The following is a 27974-nucleotide window of genomic DNA, read 5'->3' as shown; positions in this document are numbered from 1 at the left end:
CATTTAGGGTGAGGGATTTAGAGCAGGATTTGCGGAAGGACCAGTCATCACCTGAATGAAAAGGCAGGTCAAGTCATCCATCCATCAATTGTTTCATTCTTTGATGTCTGATCCAAATGGGAGCAGCAAAGCATAGAATGTATTAGATCCAAGCAAGCCAACTAAAGATGCCTTTTAAGGTCAAAAATCCTATTTTAGAGATCAAAGACATTCCATCTGACTGGATCGACTCATCATGTTGTTATGAGCCCATACTCGCGCGAACATGGGGAGGAACACGTTCATCTTTTTTGGTGTTATGTTCCCCCTTTGGGGCTAGGGGAGGGCGACGTGTTGTTTGCTATTAATGCCCATCTCCCCTAATGAGCCAAACCCTCTCACCAACCTCAGCCCACTTCAAAAAATTCACCTATAGATCGGAGATGACTCTGCTACAAAGGGAAGCCAATGTCGCCGCAGCCCTAGACGAGATCCACTTCCAAGGGGAGCCGATTTCGCTGAGATATCTCTCTTAGCAAAGATAGGTCAGGCAACCCCATGATGAGCAGCTGTAGAATACCAATCAATTTGGCCCTCTATCATCTACTATCCGGTAGACTTGGTAAAAGGGCCACTCCATTCCCTAGATCGACAGCAGGGGAGGGCGGTGATCAACATTCCTCGCCAACTATTGACCCTGATCTAGATCTCATTTTTGTTTTGGGTATTACCAAACCTAGCCTAAATCCATGGATTTCAAATGTCCACCGTTTGTTTTTTTGTCTAGGATTTGTAAAATTCATGGATTTCACAAATCCACACCGCCAAAAAATCCATAGATTTGGGGCAACTTCAAATCGCCCAAAAAAACTAAAAACTTTGGAAATCTACAAAATGAGACTCTTAAAAGCAATAGAAGATATTCCCTTGCAATAAATGCACTGAAATGCCATAAAGCTTCCAAACCCAAGGATTTCAAGCTTCATTCTCAAACAATGGATTTTGGGATTTACCAAATCCAATGCAAATCCATGAATTTAACAAATTCATGTATTCAAACCTAGTCTCATTTCCCTGATCCCAAACAGGCCTTAATTCCCCCCCTTCTTTTCTGGATAACACCTTACCATCCCCCCAAGAAAAAAACACACACACACACACACAATGGTTCACAGAAGAAAAGGAAATCAACACGAAATAAATCAAGAAATTACCAAGGAACCTACCATAGAAATGGGAAACCAGTTGGACAGCAAGATGCTCCTGCCTGCAATCATCACCACTCTTCACAATAATCTGTGGGGCAATAATGATAACAAAATTAATGACGAAGGAAGCAAATTAAATGTCAAAGGTACAGAATTACCAATGAGACAACGGTATGGACTATGCATAAAATTCCAACAGTTGAGGATTTAAGGGTGTCAGCTTAAGTCATCTCTGAATATGGTTAAAACCAGCTTCCAATCTTCAGTATTTTTTCAATTGTTTTACTTTGATAAATGACAAATTAGTTTGAAGTTAAGATGCAATTTCATGCTGACACATAAAAGCTAGTCTATATGCTCCTTTACCTAGATCGTAGCTATACCGTACCTTCACGAATTATATGACTGAAGGAGAAATATGAACTGCAAAGAAAAATTCAAATTCTAACTGAAGGTGCATTGAACCAGGCAACATGACAGTCACACACGGACTAACAACAGTCACCAGTCAGTGTAAGCAGCTGCAGGACACAAGTAAATAAGCAAATGTGTTGTGAATAAGACTGTGACAATCAACGGCTAGCTATGAGGTAGACTGTACTGAGGAGGCAGAAGCTAAACCTCCTTGACAAAATCAAGAATCTTTTCTTGTTCCTCCTGGAACCTAGTGGTCAAAGATGACATTGGTGTATAAGAAAGGATAACATAGAAAAGGGGAAGGATAGTGGTAGGTAAAGATTCTCTCTTGGAATATTACGGAGCTAGGGTGTAATTAGGTACAGATCAAGGAAGTCTGTAAAAGATTGAAAGGTCAGGTTACTGCTCTCCAAGAGACCACAAAGTGCAGTCATTTGATCGAAGACTGCCGGAATTGGTTCAGGGCGTTAAGTCTAAGGAGTGGCTCTTTGAATGCTGTTGGCAGTGCGGCAGGGATCCTGGTTGCGTGGGATTCATCTCTTTGGATGAAGGTAGCAGGGGTTATTGGGGTGTTTAGTGTCTCTGTGGTGTTGGCAAGTGATTGAAGGTTTTTCCTGCGATGGTTAAGTCATGGTGAGATTCCTTCGAAGTTTAGCGCTATGTTGGTTTAATATCTGTAGTTAAAAATTGAAGATTTTAGAATGGATAAAAGATGTGATGGGCAAGCAGCAGGCTGAAACGGACTCTATGTTATGCAATATCCAAGCCCTCAACTTGAAAGCAGAAGGCATTGGGTTGTCTGATGAGGAGAAGACTTTGAGATCTAAGTTAGTTGTTAACTATGGTAGTCGGCTAAAAGAAGAGAAAAATGGAGGCAGCGATCTTGTGCCACGTGGTTAAAAGAGGGGGACAAAAACACCAGATTTTTTTCAAAATGTCGCTGGTGCTCAGACTAGAAACAACAAGATTAGTAGCATCTGGGCGAACAATGAAAGGGTTGAGGAAAAAAGGCAAGGTGAGCAAGGAGGTGGTCAACTTTCATAAATCTCTACTGAAAAAGGAAGAGTGGAAAAGACCTAGCGTGGACAACCTTCACTTCAACAGTCTTTTGAGTGATTATTTGTCTTCACTTGAGTGTCCCTTCACGGAGGAAGAGATGAAAGAAGCTGTCATCTAACTCTAGAGAGACAAAGCCATGGGCCCCAATGGTTTTCTGCTTGCTTTCTTTCAGGTATTTTGGGACATGATCAAAGGTGATTTATTGAGCTTTATGCGTGAGTACTTCTCTAGGGGCCACCTCTCGCGGAGATGGGAGCATCATTTATTGCTATTATTCCAAAAATCACAAGAGCGGAAAGGTGAAGGAACTTTAGACCGATTAGCCGAATTGGTGGGCATTCTTGCTTCCAGGCTTTGCAGTATCCTTTGAAGCGTAGCGTCATCTCTAATGATCAAGGTGCCTTTATTGGGGGGAGAGATCTTGGACAGTGCCCTCGTAGCTCACAAGTACAGTGATTTAAGACACAAAGATGGACTAGAAGGGGGGGATTTGGAAGCTGAATATCAAGAAGGCCTATGACCATGTGGATTGGAATTTTTTGGCTTACATGCTCAGCATCACAGGATGTGGGGATGTTTGGAGACGGTGGATTAAGGAATTCATTAGTTCAGCTAGGTTCTTGGTCCTGGTTAATAGCTCTCCCACTGGCTTCTTCGAAAGTTAGAGAGGGATTGGGCAAGGAGATATGTTTTACCTGTTATCATCGTCAAAGCCTTAGGTAGAATGTTATCCAAAGGGCAAGAAGTGAGTTTATTTTAAGGCTTCAAGGAGAGACGCTCAAGCCCCCTAATCTCCCACATCCAACTGGTGCACGACACGCTCGTTTTTTGCAAGGAAGATGAGGCGAAGGTTGACACCCTGAGTATGACTATGAGGTGCTTTAAAGTTGTCTCGGGATAGAAGGTTAATTTGGCAGAGTGTGAAATGCTTGGGGTCATATAGGACAGAAGATACCTGACACCTAGGCAAGCTTGTAGGATGCAAGGCGGGGTCTTTCCCATCAACTTGTTTAGGTCCCTCTTTGTATTAGTAAAATGGCCAAGCATCTTTGGGAAAGAATGGTGGAAAGATTCAAGAGGAAACTAGCATGTTGGAAGCGTAAGTTTTTGTCGCTTGGTGGGCGGATCACTCTTATTAAAGCAGCTATATCAAATCTGCCTTTTACTTCATGTCGCTCTTCAGGTGCCCAAAAGCGGTCCTTGTTCACTTGGAAAAGCTTAGACGTGATTTTCTTTGGGATGATTCAACTGAGAAGAAAAAATTCCACCGGTTAGGGGAGGTTTTGTAAACCCTATGATGAGGGAAGCGCTAATATTTAAAGTCTAGATGCTATGAATTTGGCTATTTTGAGTAAATGGTGGTGGCAGTTTGGGGTGGAAAGGGGAACTCTTTAGAGAGAAGTTATTGAAAGCAAATATGGTTGCTCAGGGGGGGTGGACTAAGTAGTCTATCTACAAGGCTTCGGCAGTTTGGAAAGCCATATCTAGTGTTAGAGACAACTTCAAAGAAGTCACAACTTTCTCCTTGGGGAAAGGGGAGAAAATTTGATTCTGGGAAGACGTGTGGAGGGGTAACTTCCCTCTACTTATCAAATTCCCGAAAATTGCTCGTCTTGCTCTGGATCGTAATACCACAATCAATCGATGTTACGAACTATATGGTGAGTCGGTTGTGTGGACTCCTTGTCGTCGTTACCTTTAAGATGATGAGGTAGACGAGTAGGCTGCTCTTTTGGACTGCTCACATCTTTCTAGGCCATCGGATGGCAAAAGCAACAGCCTGGTGTGGACCAAATATAAATCCAGGCACTTTTCAGTTTGATCCTTCTACTTTAGGCTTCATAGTGGTGAGGAGAAAGTTGCGAAGACGAGTCATCTGTGGCATTATGGTGCGTTGGGGCTTTCAGTTGATTTGTAGGTAGGAAAAGAGTCTTGACAATCGACAGCCTCCAAAAGCGCTCTATGGTCATCCCAACATATGCCTTTTATGCATGTCCAACACCAAGACGATTAACCATCTCTTCATCCACTGCCCTTTCGCAAGCCGAGTTTAGGCTTCTATTCTTAAATTATTAAACCCGACTTGGTCCATGCCTTCGGATGTTGGTGATCTTTTTACAGCTTGGCACAAGGCGGCTCTTTAGAAAAAAGTCCAACTCGTGTGGAGGCTGTCTTTTCATTGGTTTATGGTCGATATGGGGAGAAAGGAATGGTAGATGGTCTTGCAAAGAAAGCAAAAGTATTGAGTGGGCTTCTAGTTCTGTTTCGCTTCTCGTTATCGAGTGGGTCAGGGGAAAGGGATGTATGGATATTATGTAATTTTCCTCTTTGTTGGCCCTTTGTAGCATGTGCTTGCTTTTTTGTTTGTGGCACCACCTTGATGCCTTTTTAATGGAAGTTCTAGTTATCTCTCAAAAAAAAACAAATAGTGGTAGACAACGATTTAAAGAAGGAAGTTGTCTATGTTAAGAGAGTAAGTGATAGGCATTTACTAATGAAGCTTGTTCTAGGAGAGGAAATCATCAATGTCATTAGTGTAGATGGGCCGCAGGTATGGTTAGAAGATAAAATCAAAAGAAAATTATGAGAGGGCATGAACAGACTAACATAAGGAATTCTAAACCAAGAGGATATTTGTAGGAGACCTAAATGGTCATGTAGGAAAAGAAAATATAGTATATGAAAGGGTACATGAATCATATGGTTTTGGGAGAGAAAAGAGATGGGGGACGCTTTTTCTTCGTTGCTTTTTCTATGGCATACAACCTAACTCTAGAAAACATGTACTTTAAAAAGCAAGAGGAACATTAATAAACGTCAAAAGGGAATCATATATATGTGTGTGCATTGTACAGTTTTTTTTTCTCTGGTTCCTTGATAAAATTTCACCATTCATTAAAATATATATATATATCAATTAGGCTTTCAAATGGATTTCACGTCATTCTAACATCCTTTGGTACCCAAATACCAGCGCACAAAATAAGTGAAAAGATAACTAACTTAAACCCCGACTAACCAAAATGGGTAGAATTAGGACCATTACCAATTAAGACTATTAACTGATAAGTAAGAAATACAAACTCACGGTCCTTATGGTCCAATAAAATGATAGTGGGGTCCACTCCTAGAACTGCTTCAAGATTGCATTATGATAGTCAATACAAAGATGAAACAAGAAGAAACTTCATCACGCTTGGAATGAACTTGGATCAAGGGATTGCACGCTTGGTTTTAAAAAAAATCAGGATTTTTTATCCAAAAGGATGTCAATTCAAAAAGTAAAACATTTGATATATCCAAAACATCCACTGTGAATGCAGAAATATGTTAAAAGGGCACTGTACTTCAATCCATTTTGTTTCCACTCCCACTAGAAACAAAATGGATCAGGGGAATGCAATCCAATTTTATTAGAGTTACCGCCATGCAAACCAGACGTAAGCATAACATTTTCTGGGACATTGTACTAGCAGCGTAGACCTAATTTATAGGTTTCTGATCAGAGATGCACACAACAATTTCACATTCAATAGATACGCCAGTTCCCAGTTTTAAAACTACAGTTGCAAAGCGCGAGGTGAAGTAACAACAGATTCAGAAGTGGGAACAGGAAAGGGTCTTTTTCAAAATGTTTTCAAGTATAAACTGGTAGGAAGCAGGAGCGGGAACACGTCCAAAGCACGATTCAAAGCAGGAGTGACACCTAGTTAGAAGGATGTGCAGCTATGATAAAACTTCTATCTCAATCATATATCCACTTCAACCTCACCAAAATTTCCACTTACAGAACGCATGTCCCAATCAGGTGTTTTGCCATGGATTGAAGCTTTTCGTATCCTCTCTTTCTTTACCTCCCAAAGTTCACCAGACAAGGCATCACTAGCCTTGGGAAGACCACCATTTGCAACCTATTAGGAATGGATGCCAACATAACAATTAAGATCCACAAATCACAGCAGGTGCTTGATATAAACTGAAGCACAAAAGATAAAGATATCAGCAGGTGTCACCTTTGGTTGTGCATCTGATGAATCCTGACCTGCTCCTTTTAAAGGAAGTCCAGGAGGTGCCTCTCCTTTCGCTGCAGCAGCCTACAGACAAATGGACATAGTAAATTAATACAAATTTCATGCTTGCAAACATGGAATTAAATACCCCATCGATGAAGAAGATAAGATTCAAGTCGTATGTCTGGATGAATCGTCCAGCAAAAACAAATTTATTTTATCCTTTCCGAAATTGTCTACATCACTGAGACCACAATCGAAGCATGGAACTAGAAAACCTGGTCAAGGTTCATGGCGCTGAATGATGTTTCTCAAGACAACACAGGTGGAAGCAATTGTGCTTGGAAGATGACAGGCTTCTTTTTCTTTCTTTTTATCTCTTTTTATCTCTTTTCTTTTGCTTCAATTTTTTTTTTTTTGAAGAGTAATCAAGTCTTTATTAAAGAAAGAGCAAAATAGAAGTATGACAAATGCTATCCCAGACCTAAACAAAGCTAGCCTGGGTTAGGCACTCAACTAATACAACAAGCACATAACATGGGCCTATGCAGTTCTGTGGTCGAACAACATGTGTCTAGACACTCATTATTTTGCACACTCATCCGCCACCTCATTGGCATCTCTGCCCACATGCACAGATATCTGGTTTCCTCTGCATAAATCACACACATTTTCTATCAAATCAGCCACTTTCCACAGACATAAATCGGATGAAAGCCCACCCTATTGCAATTCTATAGTCACCTTCGACTATAGCTGGAAGGAAGCTGAACCTAACCAGAAGCTTAACTGCTTGCAAGAGCACTGCAGCCTCTGCATACTTTGAATCTTGACCTCCAACTGGTTCAGAAATAAAGCCGGAAGGTGACTTATTTTTCAGCAATTATTTATTTCCAAAATAATAATAAGGATCATCATTATCATCATCTAAACCTTATTTTGACTAACCAAGAGATGCTTTAACGACTCTAGTAAGATGGTGGAGGGGTTTTCCCAATGGGCTAGATTGGCTGTTATTGAATGGGTCTCTCGCGTCACAAAGCTTAAGGAAATTGTAGTTTTGCTTTTCTTGGTATGTAATTCTGGCGCTATCTCCGGACTTTGTTTTGTTCCCTTTCTTTTGTTTGAATAAATTCCCTGTTATCTTTCCAAAAAAAAAAGTCATATTGCTAGGATTCATGATAAAAGTTCGGGCCAAAGTTTCATGCTGACTGCCAAACTGAGGCAACCCTCCTCCTTTATCTAGGCTTGGGACTGGCAGTGAGAGCACAGAACTCCCACAGGCATAAGGGTAAGGAATACATACTTGGTTTTCAAATGATAGAACCTAGAACCTTCATACAACCTTGGGCATGTACCTGATATATGGAAGTAAGTCTTCGATATGGGTTATGCAAGGACATTGTGCCATAAACAAAGACGAACCTTTTTTTTTTTAAAAAAAGATGGAAAATATTATTAGGGCCAAACAGCCAAAAAAGAAAAACTATACAAACAGGAATCAAAAAAGTGAGAGAGAGAGAGAGAGAGAGAGAGAGAGAGAGAGAGAAACTATACAATCAGGGGACCCATTCCCTAATATGCAAAACCTCACTATTACAGACAACCTCAGGAGGAGACTTTAAATCCCGAAAGCACCTATTATTCCTTTCTAACTAGGCTGTCCGCAAGGAATCTAGAAACGCAAACTTCCATCTTTTCTCAAGCAGCCTAACCCCTGTGGAAATGCTAAGATCGATATAGAGAATCAATTAAAATGAGCATCACCCAGGAGACGTCTGCCAGCCGGAGGATACCTGACTAAATAATGGTAGAGTATCTTTGATGGCAATAACTAATAACATGCCCCTCTTATCAAGTCCAGTCTACCATGGAGAAATGTGAAACTCTAATTAGTGAGGAAAAGCCTCCAAAAGGAGACATGAAATGAATCCAAGATATGCATAGCATTGAAAAAGGCACCAGGTTAGATGTGGCCCATGTGGGTGATGCTGAACTATTCTAAGTTGCAGCATATTGAGGTATTTGGCTGTTTGAGTTACTTCCAATTAACATGTCACTGCTACAAATTAACCTCAACAATGGATGTTCAAACAAAAATAGGCAGCTCAACTCAACATTGGACTCTCATCATTTAGTCGATCAAAATGAAAATAATCAAGATATTTGAACCATTCAAACGAAAAAGTGATCGAGATATCAATACAGATTAGACCATGTGATACCAAATTAACCACAACTTTGGACAACAAAGTAACTAACAGTAATTAAGTAACACGGAGACTTCCACTCCTTAGCATGGAAAGAATAAACAGCGGGTCGGAGTTGACTCCACGCACTTCAGGCAATGTTAAAAGTCAAATTCACTTATTCTACCTCCATGGACAAAAGACAGGAAGATCTAATATAGATTGGTGGCTATAGCCATTAGTACAGATTGCACAACACTGAGCAATACGGTCTAACTGACATAGTTCTTATCTTTTCTTTCTTTCTTTCTTTTGACCCTTCACATAGCAAAACTGTCAAACCCCAAAATTTGAATTTTGAAACATGCACCTTCATCATTTCTTCTGATTAATTGACTCAGTTGGTCTGCAATGCATAAGGATTCCCCCTTTCACACATATACCATTTTAGCATTTATGGGTCCCAAGTAGTAATTTTAAGTACTTTGAAGATTAGTGGTTTTGAAAAATGAGTCGAAGAAACAATATCTGCAACAAGATATGAACTTAAATAAAGCAAAGTGAGGAAAATAGTGCATTGTGATCAATGTTTTAAAGCCCGGGCCAGACTGCACTTTCTATCAGCAGTTTGGTACAGACAGATCTAACAGGCTCTAATCAGTTCAATGCATAAAGTGTATAAATAAACAAAATGATAGCAGTTAAGCAACTAGAGGCCAGTAGGCTAGTTGCAATGTCTTTGGTCGTAAAAAAGTTGTCATGAGTTCAAATCCCACACATTTTTTAAAGTCAGGCCACCCAAAAATGCCAACCTGGACGATTGGACTAGTTGTTACGCAACAGTTTGAAGGTCACAGGAGCAATTTCCATTGCCGGTTCTGGCCAAAACCAGTCCAGCCATCCAATCAGGTCAGGGTTTTAATTTTTAAAACCATGGTTGCAATCAGATAAAAAGAAACAACAGAAAACTAGCAACGTAAACAGGAGGGTATTACGATACTCAATTTTGTATGGCCATTTAACTAATATAATATCTGAATATGTATATATTATATCTCCCACTTACAGGCCCACCTTTACTTCCTCTATGGCAATTGTGCTAGGAACACGTCGATGATCCTTCCGACGTGGTGGCTCTTGATCCTCTATGTCTTCCATGTTGACCCCAGGATCTGCTTTCAACATGACTCGCACCCATTCTAGATCATTATCTTCACTACTCCTTGGGGAGTCAATTACTTGCTTCTCAATGGAGAGATCCACGTGAACAAATTTCACTTTGGCCTCCCATAAATGAGCCATTGCCTGGTCAATAGCCTGAGAAGTAGACCTTGACAACCTATCAGTAGCATTATGATGTACATCCTGTGGACTCCACAAAGGATATGCCCATGGAGGAGGTTTCGGCAATTGTGCATCTCCATTTGCTAAAGGAATCCCTCCTCTTGAAAGTTTATGAGCATCAGATGTCTCTTTTGTATGGCTGAGAAAAGAAACAAAATATTGAATGAATTCAAGTTGAAAGCCTGTTAATTGAAAATAAAATCCATCACAGAACATACATTCATTTAGCAACAACAAAAATTACGAAGTGTGCAAGCAATACACAAATGGTACATGCAACCTCATAAATACCTTGGAATTTCACCTTTCAAAACCTCGACACATATCAGGTAAGGTGCCTTCTCCCTGGAATTCAAAAGAACAGCCTCATCTTCAGGTATATGAACCACTCGATACATTCCCTTGCCCATTGGAAAGCACACTCCTACAATCATACATAATAATATTTAGGCAAAACAATGCAGCTACAGTGTTATTTTAATCCTGTGGCCACATGTTTATGAAGTTTAAGCAGTAATGAATTTTAACAACTCCAAGGGTGAATGAAATGTTGTCTTTAAAATATCAAGGCATGTTTTTTGCCAATTACCCCTGTAATGTAAAGTGTCATCATTATGACTTTACCACCACCAAACCAAACGCCAGAATCATCAGTCAAATGCAAATAGATGTATTTAGGAGAAAGGTAAAGGAATTTGTAGCTATTAAACTTTTTCATTGCATTAGGTGAAAATTTTGAATCCAAATAGAGACATCAGTGTATTTTGGTGATAATTTGACATTAAAGAAATATAAAAATGTCATCATTATAATTTTACGTCAATAAACCAAACATAGGAATATGCGGTTAATTATAGATGTTGTCAGGAGACGGGTAAAGTAATTTGTAATCATTGCACATTTTCTTTACATTACCATAGTAATTGGTAAAACAAACAGGTCCTCAAAATTATTAGCAACTCATTCTCAATTTTTTCCCTCGAAAACTGGAAACATCTTTTAGAAAGAAACATGACAATTGAAAAATAAAATAAAGAACTGTTTTCAATGTCATAGCACTGTTTTATTATAAGCAAACGGATTTCCTTTTATAGAAAAGATGGAGACAATGACCATCAAGGCAATAGAAGAGACTCCCCAACATGAAAGACTTCCATCCACTCCCCTTCCTTGGCCAAACCATTGGCCAAGGAGTCTCCAATATGATGCCCTACCGTTACCAACCAAAAAATGATGAGTAATGCTGAGGAGATTCATTTGGCCACCTGGGTGATTTACTTATAAAACAAAAAACCCTATCGACCCCACAATGATGTACATGACACCCCTCCATCCATCACTTGCACCATCTCATTTTAGTATGTGAGCCCGACACTCAGGTTGATTAAAAAAAAAATTTAAGTGGGCCACACCACAGGGAACACTAGGAATGAGGACATCCACCATTGCCATTGAAACTTCGTTGGGCCCACCGTGAAATTTATATGGCATCCAAACTATTTATAGAGTAAGACCAGGATGAAGGAAAAAAACCAAATATCAGCCTGATCCAAAACTTCAGTCGCCCCAAGAAGGTTTCGATGGTGTTTCTCCAGCCTCATTGTTCCCTGTGGTTGATCGGCCTGATTTCTGGGCTCACATCACATCTCTCTATAGGGGGAAAGCTGACTCATATCAAAGCAGCACCATCAAATCTCCTGATCTACTTTTTGTCTTTATTCAAGTGCCCAAGGAAAGTCCTGAATAGGTTAGATCAGCTAAGACGCAACTTCTCATGGCAAGTGACTGAGGATAAGAGTAAGTTTCAACCGATCAATTGGGAGAGCGTTTGTAAACCATTTAGAGATGGCAGTGCGGGTATCAAGAAGCTGGACGTCATGAATGATGTGGTGTTAGGAAAGTGGCTTTGGAGATATGGGATGAAGGAGGGCAGTCAATGGAAGCAAGTAACTATAAGGAAATATGGGGTAACGGAAGGGAGTTGGTGGTTGAAAGAATCATCCTTATATAGAGCTACTAGGTTGTAGAAAGCTATATCCAGGCTGAGGAAGAAGTTCGAGGGCATAAGGTTTGCTCTAGGTGATGGGAGAAGAATCAAAATTTGGGAGGATGTGGGGTTGTGTGATAGAAGATAGAAGGCCGAGTGATGATTTCCCACGTCTAGCAAGTATTGCCTTGGATCTAAGAGCTACAGCTAGCTTTTGCTGCTCGTTGTCCAATTCCGGGGTCGTGTGGACTCCCTCCTGCCGGAAAGGCTTCCGGTTGGAAGAAGAGGAAGAATTCCTCTCTTTGTCGAAACGCCTATTAGGTATATGCCCCTCTGTCGACATTGGATGTAATGGTTTGGTCTGAAGACAAGTCCAACTGGTACTCAGTTCAATCCTTCCACCTGTTGCTAACAGGGGATAATCTAATGAAGCATCACATTCCTCCCTCCTATGGTCCTACAGGACCTCTTCAAAAGGCTTTTGTGTTGTCTTTGGCTGGTGGGTTGGGAAAACATGCTTCCAATTGACAACTTAAGAAAAAGGAGAATGACAATTACTAATATTTGACCATCGTACAAAGAGGAACGAGGAATCGGTTGATCACCTATTCATCCATTGTCCATTTGCGAGAATGGTGTGGGAGAGCTTTTTGGGATGCTTCAGGGTCAAATGGGTGATGCCTGCATCAATTAAGGATTTCACTCTTTCGTAGCAGGGTGGAGGGGTTGGAAGATCGGAAAGAGATGTTGGAGGTTGGCCTTACAAGCCAGCATTTGAATGTTATGGCAGGAACATAACAATAGCTGCTTTCGAAATTCTAGTGGGGGAGACCTGGATGTTTTTAAGAAAGCTAGGTTGGATGTAAAGGATAGGGTTGCAATCTCTATCAGAGATATTGATCAGGACCCACTTTTTGTAAAGTGATTGTTTTTGTATTCTTTGGACCATCTTGGTCCCTGCTTAATAATATCATTACCTTAAAAAAAAAAATTTTATCTGCCGGAAGTGATGGGCAGAGTGGATGTCGCACACACAACACAACAGGCCCCACGGAACTGTTTGTTTCTTGCCCCCCTTAATGCAGTAGGACATGTCATAAGTGATAGTGAATCACCATAGTATCACTCAAAAATGATATAGCATCTGTTTTCACAAACCTAACAATGCATGACAGGCCTATTTTCCTAACAAATTTGGTGTATATCAAAGTAAATTTTTAAACCTTTGTGTGTGTGTGTGTGTGTGTGTGTGTGTTTGGGGGAGTGTAGCAACACATAAATAGATACTTGCACTACAGATCAGCATCAAAATCAAGTTGCATATCAACTAAGATCCAATAAAAATACCTCCACTATTCTGAGCGGCAGAAATAAGGGAATTGATCTCCGCAAGAGACTAGCAAAACAAGAACCGTCATATCAGCCTATAAAAGATTGACATATGCTAACTGCAAGCAGAAAATAAAATCTTCGATGAAGCAAAGTGACACAAGAAAAGGTTATAAGCGACCTCCCGAAGGGCACTTCTGCGATCTTCAATTGGAAAAACATCCACCAAATTATACGATGTTTCACATAATGATTGAACAAACTCCAACGAGACGTGATAAGTCCCCTTCCGAATCTGAGAAGTGATATTATTGGGCAATGGTGGCTTTGAGTATGATTTTTCATTCCTTTGCTTTGGTGATCCAGGTCGCTTCTGCCATGTAGAGAAAAAAAAAATTTGAAAAATGAGCAGACTGACTGAGAATGCTATAATCATAAAATAGAAAAAGTGCCAAATGATAGAAATCTCAGCATAAGCATGTTATGAAGCAAATTGAAAGGTCATAAAGAATTTTTCTAAACTAGAGCTCAACAGCTTAATGTGGAAAGAACAACAAAAAACAATACGGATTTCTTACGATTGGCCAGGGGTGACAAAAAAGACGTGTTAATATTGGACATGGTGGGGGGGTTGGCTTTGGAAGAACCAGTACCTTCTGTAGTTTGGTGATACGAAGCTACTGAGATCAGGAAAAAACATTGAGCCTAGATTTACTTGGGGCTGTCTTTGCTGAACCTAACAAAGTTACGCTTTTCCCAACTTGATATGGGATGCACCCATGACACACGCATCCATGATATACATTTAGACCACTCGACGATGATGGTAACAAAAGCAAAAGCTTGTACTCAGGGAACTTACAATCACTTTGGTTGAGATGGCCTAAATTGAGTTGAACCAAACATACTGTAGATCAAAAGCAATAGCTTAAAAATAGTTACTGATTAGAAAGGAATCGCCCTCTTGGATTTGCCCAGGTGGCCCTTTCCTAAACCTAAAGAATCATAGACCTTTGTTTCATCAAAATCCTCAATATATATTACAACCACTGGTGAAAAGTAATACTAGGAGGAACAGATCATGAACAAATCATAAATGGGAACCAATGACCCATCTCCTCCGCAACAGTCCAAACCAATTTAAACTAAAGATACCGTGTAGTTATCAAGATTCATGAATTTCCTTCTTTCCATAAAAATTAAATAGCATGGAGAAAGGCAGGTACCAGAAGTCTCCATAACTTAACCTTCTTGATGAGGATACTCATTGATCACAGACCTAAAAATTGTGCTAGGAAACCTAACACACTAACAAATACAACGAAGAAATCTCATATAAATAAAAAATAAAAATAAAAAAGTAGTAGGAGACTTTCTCACCATGCTTCCTCATCCTGGGGAATTGGAACAACTAGGCTTGGTTCATCACTTCTCACAGTATTCATTTTAAGTGCTCCTCAATGGAGCACCATCAAAAGGAGATGGCTAAATCTTGGGAATAACCTAATCCCAAAGAAGAGAAAATCATATAACAAATGATGTCTTCCATTCTAACTTTTGTTTACCACACTTTCCTTTAGCCACCAACTTCCAACAAATCTTAGATGTTGAAACCCCATATTCCCTTTTTAAACACAGTCAACCAACATAAAAGAAGTAATTACATCTTAGGTTTTTTTTTTTTTTGAAAGGCAAATCAACCCTAAATGTTTGGTTTATTTCCCTTCAAAATTCCCAAGAACATGGCATTGAGAATGATTGTCCATAAAATATGCCCTCTGCCACTAACAAGACCACTCAAAACCATCCTATTGTACTCAAAACAAGAACACCAAATCATACAAAAAAGATTAGAGGAAGCTCCACCAATTTATACTGTTAATCAATGAATGCCACGTTGCCACTGGATAAGTCATGAGTACACACTTTGTCATTTTTTTAGATTCTTTAGTCTACAATTATATAAAGAATTCATATGTCCATGCCGTTGCCATATGGGTGACATTGCAGTAAATTATTTCTCGAGTTAGGATTGTCGTTTTGAAAACGGTTACATTATGCCATATCGGCCATTATGTATTGATCACCCTCACCATGCGATACAGGGGTGAACCAGTCCGTTATGAAAAAATGGCATGTATTGGCCCGTATCCACCATTGCAGGCTGATACACCCAGTAGCAGCACCATTACAAGACCAATGCAGCCATCACACCCCCATTTTGAATTTCTTTTCAATTTTTCTCTCGTTTTTCCAATTCATTCTCCATTTCAACTATGAAGGTAAGAAAGCAATTATAAACTAGATCTTACACCTATTTTGAAGATCAAAACACAATATTAGAGTCAGCTACAATGAACATCGAAGTGGCGTGGACCATTTTGCAAAATATGAGAAGAAAGGGTAAAGAACCATTTTTTCCATCTTTTTGTTGTAACTACATGTAACAGGCCCTAATCCGTCAAATCATGCTTGATTTGCCTTCAATTAGGGCATATTTGGTCAACTTTCAGCAGGCCAAGCTAACACTGCCTGACAAACAACATTCTGACCAAATAATGGCCTGTTACACCAGCAAATACATGTTCCAAACACACACACACAATAAAAATAAAATAGAAACATATTTGGGATCCATCCAATTTTTTTATTTTAAAAAATCCAATACTTTTTGGGAATTTTTACAGCCAAAAAAATTTTCCAGCCATTATGGGCCAGTATCCCGTATCCAATCCGACAGGTCAATACCAATACTCAATACCTTAGTAAGGATTGACTACTTGTTTAGCATATTCAACTCAGAAAAAGCAGGTCAAATGAAGTGAAAGGTACTCAATTTTTGACATACATGTGTGTAATCCAGACGTACTGCACCATTAGTCTATTGAATCTTTGGTTTCATGCCTAGGAGGTTTACCATTGAAGCTATTTTCCTACTTAGACATTGATGGAGAAATATAGGGAGAGGAGGAAGGATCTCCATTCTCCACATGGTCTTTACTGACTTAAAAAAACATATGATAGGATCCCTATAGAGTTAATCTGTTGAGTGTTGGCAAAGGAAGGAGTCTCAACAAGATATATTGACATGATTAAGGATATGAATGAGGGAGTAGTAACAAATGTGAGGATCACTAGTAGAGAGAAGTGAGTTCCCAATTACCATGAGCTTACACCAGGGGCCAGCATTAAACCGGTAACTTTTCACAGTGGTTATGGACGAGATAACAAGGCAATTGTAGGAAGAGATCCCATGTTGCATGTTATTTGTAGATGACATAGTTTTGATTGAGAAGATGAGAGGGGGTGTAAGCACAAAGCTACATTTATGGAGGGATGATTTAGAATCTAAAGGATTTAAAATTAGCCAAACTAAAACAAAGCATATGGAGTGCAATTTTAGTAACAATAGGAGTGAAAAAAAGGGGGTAGTTGAGATTGCTGACCAAAAAGTTCCCCAAAATGACCATTTTCAATACCTTGGGTAAATAATTCATGAGTGGAGTGATTGAGAAGGATGTTGCCCATAGAATTCAAGCTAGGTGGAAGAAATGGAGATGTGCCTCTAGAGTTTTATGCACTCGTTGTGTACCACTCAAACTAAAAGGTAAAGTTTATAAGATAACTATAAGACCAGCCACGCTTTACGGGACAATATTGCGCAATTAAAGAACAACGTGTAACTAAAATGAGGATGTTGAGCTGGATGAGTTGCTAGACGGGGAAGTATAGAATTATAAATGAATGCATTCGAGGGTACTTAAGAGTACTACTAATAAGTAATAAGTAACAAGATGAGGGAAAGTAGACTTAGATGGTTTGGTCATGTGCAACGAAGACCAAGGACCACGCCAATTCGGAGTGAGTTGAATTTTTATTTTTATTTTTTTTTGGGAGAGGTAGCAATAACTTTATTGAAAGGCATGCCAAAAGGCGAGGAAAGAATACAAGTCAAAAAAAAAAAGTAGAGAGAAGCCCAAGAGCCAGATTAGACTTGCTTTTACATAATTTATCCAACCCAAAATAAGATAATTGATTCTAGAAATAACTTCTTCAACGGGCATGGCTACATTACAAAAACAGCAAGCATTTCTTGCTCCCAAACAACCCACATAATAGCCATGATTAGAAGTCTCCACCTAGCCTTGACCGAATTCCCCGTCATTCCTCCATGCCACGCCCAAGGAAGATCCTCCATTGCTTTCGGCATAACCCAACTAATACGAAAAAGGACCGAGAAAATGACCCCAAATCTTCTTCACAAACAAGCAGTGAACGATCGAAGTGAGTTTATATATGTTGAGGGCTCTAAAAGGCAAGAGGAAGGCCCAAAAGGACATAGAGGGAGGTAGCAAGAAAACACTTGACGACCTATGGTTGAACTGAAGTTCTAGCCCTTGGTAGAGTGGAATGGCGAAACATGATTGATGTAGGCAACCCCAATTAATTGGGATAATGCTTAGATGATGATGATGATAATGATGATAAAGTGCACCAAACAAACTAGCATAATTTCTCAAAATCAAAACTAGGTAAAACCTAATATAAGAATTAACAGTATCAACATTACTAGATACTGCAAGCATAATAACAGAAATCATAATGCATGCCCCAAAAGGGGATGCAAATAGGCCAAAAAAAAGAAGAAAGAGGTTGTGGGAAAGAACCCAAGAATCCTCTAGCCAAATGCTAGAAAAATGATAAACCCCCTCTCCAAATCTTCTACAGAATAGAACCAAAGAAAGAAACTCCAAGGAAAGAAGCCCTAATAACAAAAAATAACCAAATTGCCCCAAAATCCAATCACTACCATATGGCCCTTATGTAAATGGGTCATCACTCACTCAAACGAAGTTAGAATTGCATGCCTTTGGGCTCGTTTGAAAGCTAACTTAACGGGCTATCAAATGGGACCAATTTTGTATCATTCGGACATCATTTGGTACCCGAAAAGTGGCCCGCCAAGAAAGTGACGAAAATAGAAAATATTAACTAATCATGACTTATATCTCACCCTAAAAACTAATTAAATAAATAAACACTGTAAAAGTGATGACCATATATGATTGATCCCATGGGCACCACATTGCAAGCTAACCATTGATCCTATCCAATTGATCATCAGGCGTTGATTTGGTCCCAGATCATCAATCGAGACAATCTGAACGGTTGGAGTCAGCAGATCTTAGATCAACCAACTTGCGTGGCCATTTAGTTGCATCAAATCAGAATTCAAAAAACCAACTGAAGCTGAAACCTGTGTTTGATAACCAAAAGGAAGACAGAAGCACTTGTCGAAATGTGATAAATACATCTAGAAAAGACGCACCAAGTATTTCAAGTGATGTAAGACTACCAGCTATTGAGCAGCATAATTGGCACCAAGAGCTAATGGTCTAGCAGCATCAAAGAAGAATTACGAAAGCAAGTGAAACCCACATTCAGATAAATAATACACTGACCTCTTTGTGCTTCTTCAAACCAAAGAGCTCTGAATCTTCCACTGATCGGTCTCGGTCTCGGAACAGCCTCCGGAAAAAATTCTCAGTCCCCGGACTGCTCTCAAACGGACCACCAGCACTGCCATTTTCATTCGCTGATGGACTTTTTACATCTTCTGGATGCACCCTAAACAACCTCCTGAAAGACAAAAAATCCGAGGGCTCCTCTTCCTCGATACTCCCGTTCCCCCTCTCTTCATCCTCTGTCCTCTCATTCGCATCTTTCTTCTCCTCGTGTTTCTCCTTAAAAAGCCTTCGGAAGAACCCCTCTCTCTCATCCTCTTCCCCCAACTTCGACCCACCACCAGCCTTCTCATCCGAATCAGTCTTGTTATCACGAAACAGCCGCTTGAAAAACCCATCTGTGCTCGACGTAAGCTCTTCATCCTTCTCATCCTCTTCCCCTGACTTCGAACCACCACCAGCCTTATCCTCCGAATCATTCTTGCTATCACGAAACAGCCGCTTGAAAAACCCATCCGTGCTCGATGAAAGCTCTTCTTCTGCATCCTTACTATCCCTAAGAAGCCTTCGGAAGAACCCGTCCTTATCTGATTCTACCTCCTCCTTGTCCACCGACTTCCGGAAGAAAAGAGCATCGCGGACTTTTGTGCCAGGCATGAACTTCTTAAACAGCTTATTCTCGTCTGATGAGACCTTCTTGTCGCTCCCCTCATCCTGGAACAAGTTGGTAGCTGACGAGGGGGATGTGAAGGACATCGACCGCTGTTGGGTAGGACTGGCGGCTGGTGGGGACGAGGTCAGTGACAGGAATTTTGGCTTCGAGGAGAGTATCCGGTTGATCATGGGTTGGTTCCTGGTTGGCGGGCGGACGAGCGGGGGCCAGTCGCCCATCAACGTGGCAGCAATCTGGCATTTCTCTTGGATCCGGCTGATGCCCTCATTATCCTCATCCGAGTCTTCGAGCTCAGCCATAAGGAACCAATGAACCTTTAAGGCAATTTGCAGGGATTTGGAGCATATATCAATGACGAACTTGTCGAGGGAGGGACTGGGCTTGTGGAGGAGCATGTAGCAGATCTGAAGAAGGTAAGATTCGATGCCGGAGAGAGGGAGCGTGTACATGCGATTGCAGAGGTAATCACGAACACCCGGGTGGTCGTGCTTGTAGAGGTAGCTGACAGCAATCCACTCACAAAAGAAGTCGGAGTCAAAGAATCGGATGAGCCAACCGCTCTCGCCACTGCCGCCGCCGCCATCTCCGCCAATCGTTGAGATCGTCCGGGTGGTGATCTCACGGGGCGACTCGTCCGGCTCGGACGTGCGGTTGAGTCCCAAAAGCCGCACCATCGTGGTCGTCAATCAATCGACCATCATCAGAAAGCGCTGGAAGATGTGGAAACCCTAGCTCTAGGCAGAATTCAATCTATTGGGAAGGAAAGAAACCCTATTTCTTTCCAAAGGAATTGAAACCCTAGAAACCCTAATTTAATGTGTTCCGAGAAAAACAAGAAAACGATTTTGGCAGGAGAAAGAAGGAGATGTGATTGAAATTCAAATGAAATGAAGACGGATTAGAGGGGGTGGGAAATAAGAATCCGAGAGTGAAATCTTACTTACGCGTTTGGAAACTTGCTTTCCGAGAAACTGGTTTTTGGGTTTTTATTCTTCTTCTTCTCCGTCGGCGACGTCGTTCGGAGAAAGATGGGATGAAGGACGAGGTACCATCATCAGACATAAATAAATCAGAAGGGTATTATGTTAATTTACGCCGGGGTGCGTCATGCGCGCAAGAGATGGTGAGGGGTTTGGTACTTGGTTTGCCTCCAGCCAGGTTTGAGAGTTGGGTAAACGGAGCTTGCGAAGACCTTCGAGTGAGAAAACTCATGAGTGTAGGAACCAAGGATCGCATGAGATGGACGGATTGCATCGCGGATCATGTGCGGACTTGCCACACGAGTTTTTGATCCGTGACGTTGGTTTGTTGAGGAAAAGCATAAACATCCATTATCTTCAAAATCATACAGATCCAAACAATCAGAGAGGCCACACTTGTAGTTTGAATATGGACCATGTATCCTTTTTTTTTCAAACGATCGTTTTTGTGAACTTATTTCCCGCTTGGTGAGATGAAAAGCATGATTTATGGGTCCAAGAATCCATGCAATCATAACAATTATTCGGTTGTAACCAATCCACATGCCTCATTGGATTAGTGGTCATATAATCATAAGTGACACTCGTACGATTGATTGATCCAACGGTTCTAAAATCCAGGCCATTGATTCTAATTACCCCATCATGGATGGAATACCCCAAGTTCACTGGGCCACTTGAGAAGTAAGGAATTCCTATTTCTTTTAATGATGTTAATCCACCGACCCACAGTACTAAATAGTTAAATCAAGGTGATCAGATCATCATGCTCCCACAGTGGTCTAGAAATGAATGGTAAAAGATAAGTGCGTACGGAAAAAAGGCTCCTACTGATGCTTGTGCTTTGGTACATCGATATGGTGGCCCACCAGATCAACGATTCTTATCAACCTACGCTTGTGAAATGAACGGCATGGACGATAGAGTGTGAGAGAGCGAAATGGTCGCTTTAGGGGGCACTTATAGCATTTACACTGGCGAGGCCAGGCCACCCAGCTTCAGCCCAGCTAGGTTAGGCTGTCATCCGCAAAATGAGGAATTTTTATTTTTCGGGGAAATGCTTTGTAGGCAAGCTTGAGTACCATGATCAGGGCCACTTATTTAGTGGCCCACGACTTGGGTGGCCCATAACCAAAGAGACGAGGCAACTGGGTTTCGTAGCTACTGGGCGTTTAACTCCAATGGAGCAACGGTCCTCATTCAACCTCGGAAACCATGACAATCAGACCACATATTGTGTCTAGACGGCAAGATTTTCAGCTTATAGACCACCCAGTTGGGGGCCTACCAGACCAACGGCTGTGATCACAATACGTGTGGTCACATGCACAGTGGGGAATACACACTTTGGCAGTCGACTCCCGCACGTGCGAAGATGCACATGTGCACAACATCTGGGCCGCTTGATTCTGAGCTTTGCTAAGAGAACAGGTGGGTGCAATAAAGCTCGTGTACACGCCAGAGATCAAACCATCCATCAGGTTGATCAGATCCTTTACCTGTTAGAAATAATTCTGGTTTAATCAGCATGTGGGCCCTATTATTTGAAACACAGCTAGAACACTTCAGCTAAGTTTTCTGAGCTGTACATTTGTTCTGCAAACTGTGGTCCAGCCGACTAACGGATCAACCTAATTCTAGAGATATGGCATCAAATGCAGTGGTACAGTTCTTATGGGTGGATTGGATATTGGACCTATAATGCTATGTTAACCCATATCATAGCTTTATTGCACATGCATGTGGGCTTAGAGAACTTATCCTTGCCATGGTTGGATCTGATTTTAGCGAACTTATCCAATTGGTCAAACCAATAAAAAGCCGGGCTGATCTTATCATTAGATCGGCCTGATTTTCTAGTCAAGGCATCATTTGTTGCTATTTAATAAAACACCTAACCCAGCGGTTAATGAACAGCTCAAGGATGGTGTCTACGTGTAAAAGTTATACCAAACTCGAGTTCGATTGACTACCTGCGACTTTAAGCGCCAAATCTGTCGTAAAATCAAACTTGTAAATGTCGACCTCACCATCCAACCACCTATGTTGCATCCATCGAGTGATTTAAAAAAAGAGAAGGCTTAGTCCTTAAAGTATTAAACTTTTTAACCCGAGTAAATGAGTCGCACTTTCCCAATAATATAACGGTTGATAAAAATAATTAAAAACTAAAGTCTAAAATGATAATTTTATTAATTTATAACTAGAGCTCAATACAATCAATGGATAAACAAAATAAATACATAAATACCTCTAATCGTATGTATGGGCAAACAACTAAAGTGGATTGACAACGGAATGTAACTAAGGTGTATTTTCCAAGTAAGAATTTGGCTGGTCGGGATATGACTATTATGGGTTGTGAATATTTATGCTACTTATAAGTGTTCTACATTAATGGCATTAAACAACAATAATTTGAGTTTATCTTAAACTTTGAACATTCTGCAATAAGACTAGATAAAAGTGAATGAACTAAAAATTTAAACTAAGATAAGTAGTGTTGTGTTATATAAAGAAATCGTGTATGGCGAGAAGTCGGAGCTCTTCATCATATGATGCTAATATAGGCTTTTGAATGGCAGTGGTTGCATAATTTTTATTTTTATTTTCTGAGGGATTCGACCTTGTAAATTTTTTTTATTGACACACATATAAGTATAACGAATCGTACCATGACATGCAAATTTCTTTATTGTTTTACTTTCCTTTTACATAATTGTGTATGTGATATGACTTTACCATTTAATGACTATAAAAAGACTTACTTTGATGAGACTCTTTGTAAATAGTTATTTCTCAAAAAACCTCTAGCATTTAATGCTCACAAGGGGGCATTTGGCACAGGGTATTAGTTGAAATTAGGTGGGATGAAGTTGCATTTGGTCCCGTGCAATTCCATACAACATTTGGAGAGGATGGGAAATGTTAAGATTAGGTGGGCAGGAATTGCATTTAGTCTCATTGAATTGAACTTGTCTCATGCATGATTTCCTTGGATTTTGAAATCCACTACACATGTGGGTCATACATTGATGCATACAATTATCCATGCCGTCCATCCATATGCACCATTTACACGTGACATTTTGGTTATATATGTGTACAAGTGAACGATATCCGTTGTAAATTTTGCCCATTGATTACAATTTTATGACCCACCAAACATGATTTTGCTTAATCCTGTGTTTTCCCGTAGTAAAAATTTTAGCCCAAACATGGGATTGGATGACTACAATACTATGGTATTTACAGACATGCAATCATTGTGCAATAATAATGTTAATCCCATCTAATACAATTCAATACACTTCAATTCCATGAACCAAACACGCCGTATATGTGTAGGTATCTAGCTTCTCATTTTTAAGTTCATTTACACCACATGTAGTACGGCTGCCATACATGTGGCATATTCTAAATCATTTGACTTGGTCGTGATTGGCCAAGTTGATGAAAGGGTTGGATCTTGCATGAGTTTGTTATTATGACATGTGAATGGATAAAACAAGTTTATTATCTACATGTTTAGCTGTATATTTTTTTTTTCTCACACTATAGCAACAACTCACTAGGATACCGGCCAAATTATTGGTCTTGGGAATCTCCATATTGTGGCCCACCTAATGGGCTGCTTGGATGGATACAGATTGCACATTGAGTAACTCAATAGCCTATAGCATACTAAGTAAACTTTATGGGGCGCATCTTAAAATATTTGTCTTATCCACTGTCCACCAATTTTATTAGTTGGTTTTAGGATATGATTTTAGAATTAAAGCATATTCAAAGTTTAAGTAGATCACATCGCAAGAAACAACAAAAATTGAACTCTTGTGATGTAGAGCAGGTCGCGGTCAGTTTCATAGCCAAGATGGATCAAAAAAGGCTTGGTCGACGATAGAAGTAATCCAAACCGTCAGAGCTTAAATCAAGTGTTTCTTGCAATTCGAATTGAGTTATCAGGCGTAAAATATATGATTTTTGGGTAGAACGGGCTACTTTAGCCACCCAACCTCGCTATGCCGAGTTACGCAAGCCGGATTTGAGAAATACCACTAGATCGACTGTCATTTCCTTATTTTACTTCCGTTTTTACTATAAATAGTAAGTTTTAGTTTGATTATAACTCTTCATCCATTGGGCTTTAGGAGTTGCGCCCAACGTGAGAAGTGCTTAGAATAATTAGGAGAAAAGCTTGGTGAAACCAAATACGACAATTACTATTTTTGGTCGAAAACCTTGTGCATTAGTAGACATCACGACCGTCTATAAAGAGTAAGTTGTGAATTCTAGGAGTTTTACTTATAATTTGCTTTGATTTCTCTCTTATTGCTTGGTATCCCTATTTAAAGGGTTGTGAACTCGTTTATTTGAATGATCAATCAATTTCAAGTTTTATAGAATTTATTTTCTACTTTGCTTACTTTCTTTATCATGGATTCGAGAAGTCTCTGTGAGGAAGATGGTGCTCGACCTCACGTCTTCCCCCGCGTCATCTTACCATTGAAAACTTATTGGCGCCACATTAGTTTTCTATCAAGCTTATATTTGTGTTTTCCCTTCTCCCATGTTTGTGTGACACTATTAACAAGTTGGACAACAAATAAACATCATTGTGGACTCTAGGAAGGTTTCAACAATGGATTGCATTATCCCCACCATTTTTATGTGGGGTGGTCCACTTAAGCGTTGGATGTGCTTCAATTTTGGAAATATGATCTAAAGTTTTCTGATAAAACAGATGGACAACATTGATAAGACACATACGACATGGTGAGCCCCACCAAATTTACTCAATACAGTATAACATGCTGAGTTACTCAGTACTTAATCGGCACCGTGCATGGACATTATTAGGGGTGTCAATAGGCCAGGCTGGGGCCTAAAAATTCAAAATTTTGAATAGGGCTAGCTCAATGCCCGGCCCAAAATAGTTCAAAATTCAGGCCAAGACCTACCCCAATCCCACCCATTAACAAGCATACTGATAAGCTCTATGGGACCATCATGGATGTAAGTGTCTTATCCATGTTGTCCGTTCATTTTTTTCAGATAATTTTAAGGTATGAGCCTAAAATTAAAGTATATCCAAAGCTTAAGTGGACCACACCACATGAAACAGTGGGAATAATGGCATCCACCATTGAAATCTTCCTAGGACCACGGAGATGCTTATTTGTCATCCAACCTGTTCATAAGCTCACACAAACATAGAAGAAGGAAAAACACAAATATTAGTTTGATCCAAGACTTTTATGGCCCCTCAAGAAGTTTTCGGTGATAGGTGTTCACACTGTTTCCTGTTTCCTATGGTGTGGCCTATTTAAGCTTTGGATATACTTCAATTTTAAGTTCATGCTCTAAAATGAGCTGGTAAAATGGATGGATGTGTGAAAATGACACAAATATCATGGTGAGCCCATAAAGTCTACTTAGTACACTAGCATATTGAACAGTATGCAATTTGCTTCCTACGCATGCATGCCATGTTAGCACGTGCATTGAGGCTTGATGAGCCACCGTAAGGTATGAGTCTTATACACAATATCCACCCATTTTACAGCATTATTTAATGTACAAGCCCACAAATGAGGCAGATCTAAGGCTCAAGTGGACCACACCACAAGAAGTGATGCTGATAATAACATCCACCATTGAAACCTTCCCAAGGCTCATCATAGACCAGAATAAAGAGAAAACACAAATATCAGCTTAATCTAGAACTTTTGTTGCCCCCTAAGAGTTTTCAGACAATGGGTGTTTAATCCCCACTATGGTTTGCCTGAGCTTTCCAACTACCTCATTTCTTTTGGAATTGTGCCCTAAAATGATATGTGAAAATGGAAGTATACTGTAAATAAAAACCCATGAATCTGGATCCTCTAGTTGCCACAAGCAGGTAAATCCTGTTTTCCTGCATTGTGAATCGTCCACATCATCACTGATGTTGTCAATACTGTTGCATTAAGTATAGTGTGTGATGATGTGGCCCAATTAGATTGCAACAAACATGAATTTTCTGCTGACAAGCAGAGGATCTCGATTCAAAATCCATACATCATGGTGAATTTTTTGCTTGTGACAAGCAGAGGATCTCGATTCAAAATCCATACATCAAGGTGACCCTTTAGAGTGCCTCCATCCATTCCTAGCTAGGGAACCAGGGGTTAGTACCCAATCTGCATCCAAAACACTTACCATAGAAACTTCTAAATGGAATCATGGGTGAACCATGTAGTGTGTATGTCTCCAAGACTCTAACCTATTCATTAGGGGAGAGGATTCCCCGGTCACCCTACCAGTAGGAATATTACCGGCGGCAAGCGGTATGGCCCCGTGATGTGCATCTTTTGCATTCATGCTATCCATCGGTTTTGGAGACGTGGATTGCATGTTGATGCAACCAGCTGCATTAATGTGTCTTACACATACCGGGGCATCCATTTTGGATCATTATTTTAGGGCATAAGCCTATAAATGAGGCAGATCCAAATCTCAAGTGGACCACAACATGGGTAAACAGTGGTGACTGAACGACCACCAATAAAAACTTCGTAGGGCCCACTGTAATGTTTATTTTCAATCTAACCCATTGATCATTATGCCATGTATGAAGGGAAATTACAAATATCAGCTTGATCCAAAACTTTTGTAGCCCTCAAAAAGCTTTTAATGATAGGTGATCCATCATCATCATTCTATGCAGTGTGGTCCACGTTGGTTTATGCCCTAAAATGAGCTGGCAAGATGGATGGAAGATGTCAATAAAACACATACATCTTGGTGGTGGGGCTCACGGGGCACTGTTTGTAGCAAGTCACCACTTCTCAGGTATGTATACCAAGTCCGACCTAACCAAGGTTTTAAATCAGTGTATCAGGTATGTATGGTTCACCACTGATATGACCAATACCGGTTTCAAAAAATACTTTTAACCTTGGAGCTAACAAATGATTTGGGTTCTGCCAAAAATATCATGGGCGGTCCCCATTAATTCAACTCCAAGTATGTGTTACATATCATGCATTCTAATATCATGTAATCATTCTGCTACCTATGTTGCATTCAAAAACTTAGAAAATTCATTGTTTTTTCATTGCGGGGTCATGCGACACCCAATCAATGACAACGTAGGATGTATAATACCAGTCAGGCACCTAGAAATTATACACATGGCATGCATTTTCTTCAAATTAAACTAAATTGTGTAATTAACTATCACTATAAGTCATGGTTTCAATACCAAATTAGTTAAACATCCTAACCTTTGATCATGGGACACTTGTTTGAAATAGGATCATTGGATATTTTTCATTTTTAACTGTCCCAAA

The 27974-nt window shown here is 40.1% G+C and overlaps 1 protein-coding gene across 6 annotated transcripts in view; it reads right to left on the bottom strand.

Moving 5' to 3' along the window:
• The window catches only part of LOC131242603 (phosphatidylinositol 4-kinase beta 1-like), a 38231-nt gene extending 17390 nt beyond the window's left edge, over window positions 1-20841 (bottom strand). For 4 of the 6 annotated variants that reach the window (XM_058241346.1, XM_058241348.1, XM_058241349.1 and 1 more), the window contains exons 1-8: window positions 18985-20840; window positions 13704-13895; window positions 13541-13589; window positions 10498-10630; window positions 9937-10345; window positions 6677-6757; window positions 6452-6574; window positions 1206-1275 (exon numbers count right to left, since the gene is read on the bottom strand). In XM_058241346.1, coding sequence (XP_058097329.1) covers window positions 1206-1275; window positions 6452-6574; window positions 6677-6757; window positions 9937-10345; window positions 10498-10630; window positions 13541-13589; window positions 13704-13895; window positions 18985-20334 — 2407 coding nt within the window. In that variant the 5' untranslated portion in view covers window positions 20335-20840. Of the gene's footprint in view, window positions 1-1205; window positions 1276-6435; window positions 6575-6676; window positions 6758-9936; window positions 10346-10497; window positions 10631-13540; window positions 13590-13703; window positions 13896-18984 lie in introns of all 6 variants that reach the window. The other 2 variants (XR_009169665.1, XM_058241350.1) reach the window with 2 other exon arrangements.
• Between the last annotated feature and the right edge of the window lie 7133 nt (window positions 20842-27974).

This window comes from Magnolia sinica, chromosome 4, assembly GCF_029962835.1.
Source record: "Magnolia sinica isolate HGM2019 chromosome 4, MsV1, whole genome shotgun sequence".
NCBI lineage: Eukaryota > Viridiplantae > Streptophyta > Magnoliopsida > Magnoliales > Magnoliaceae > Magnolia > Magnolia sinica.
This window is presented reverse-complemented; position numbering and strand designations above follow the sequence as displayed.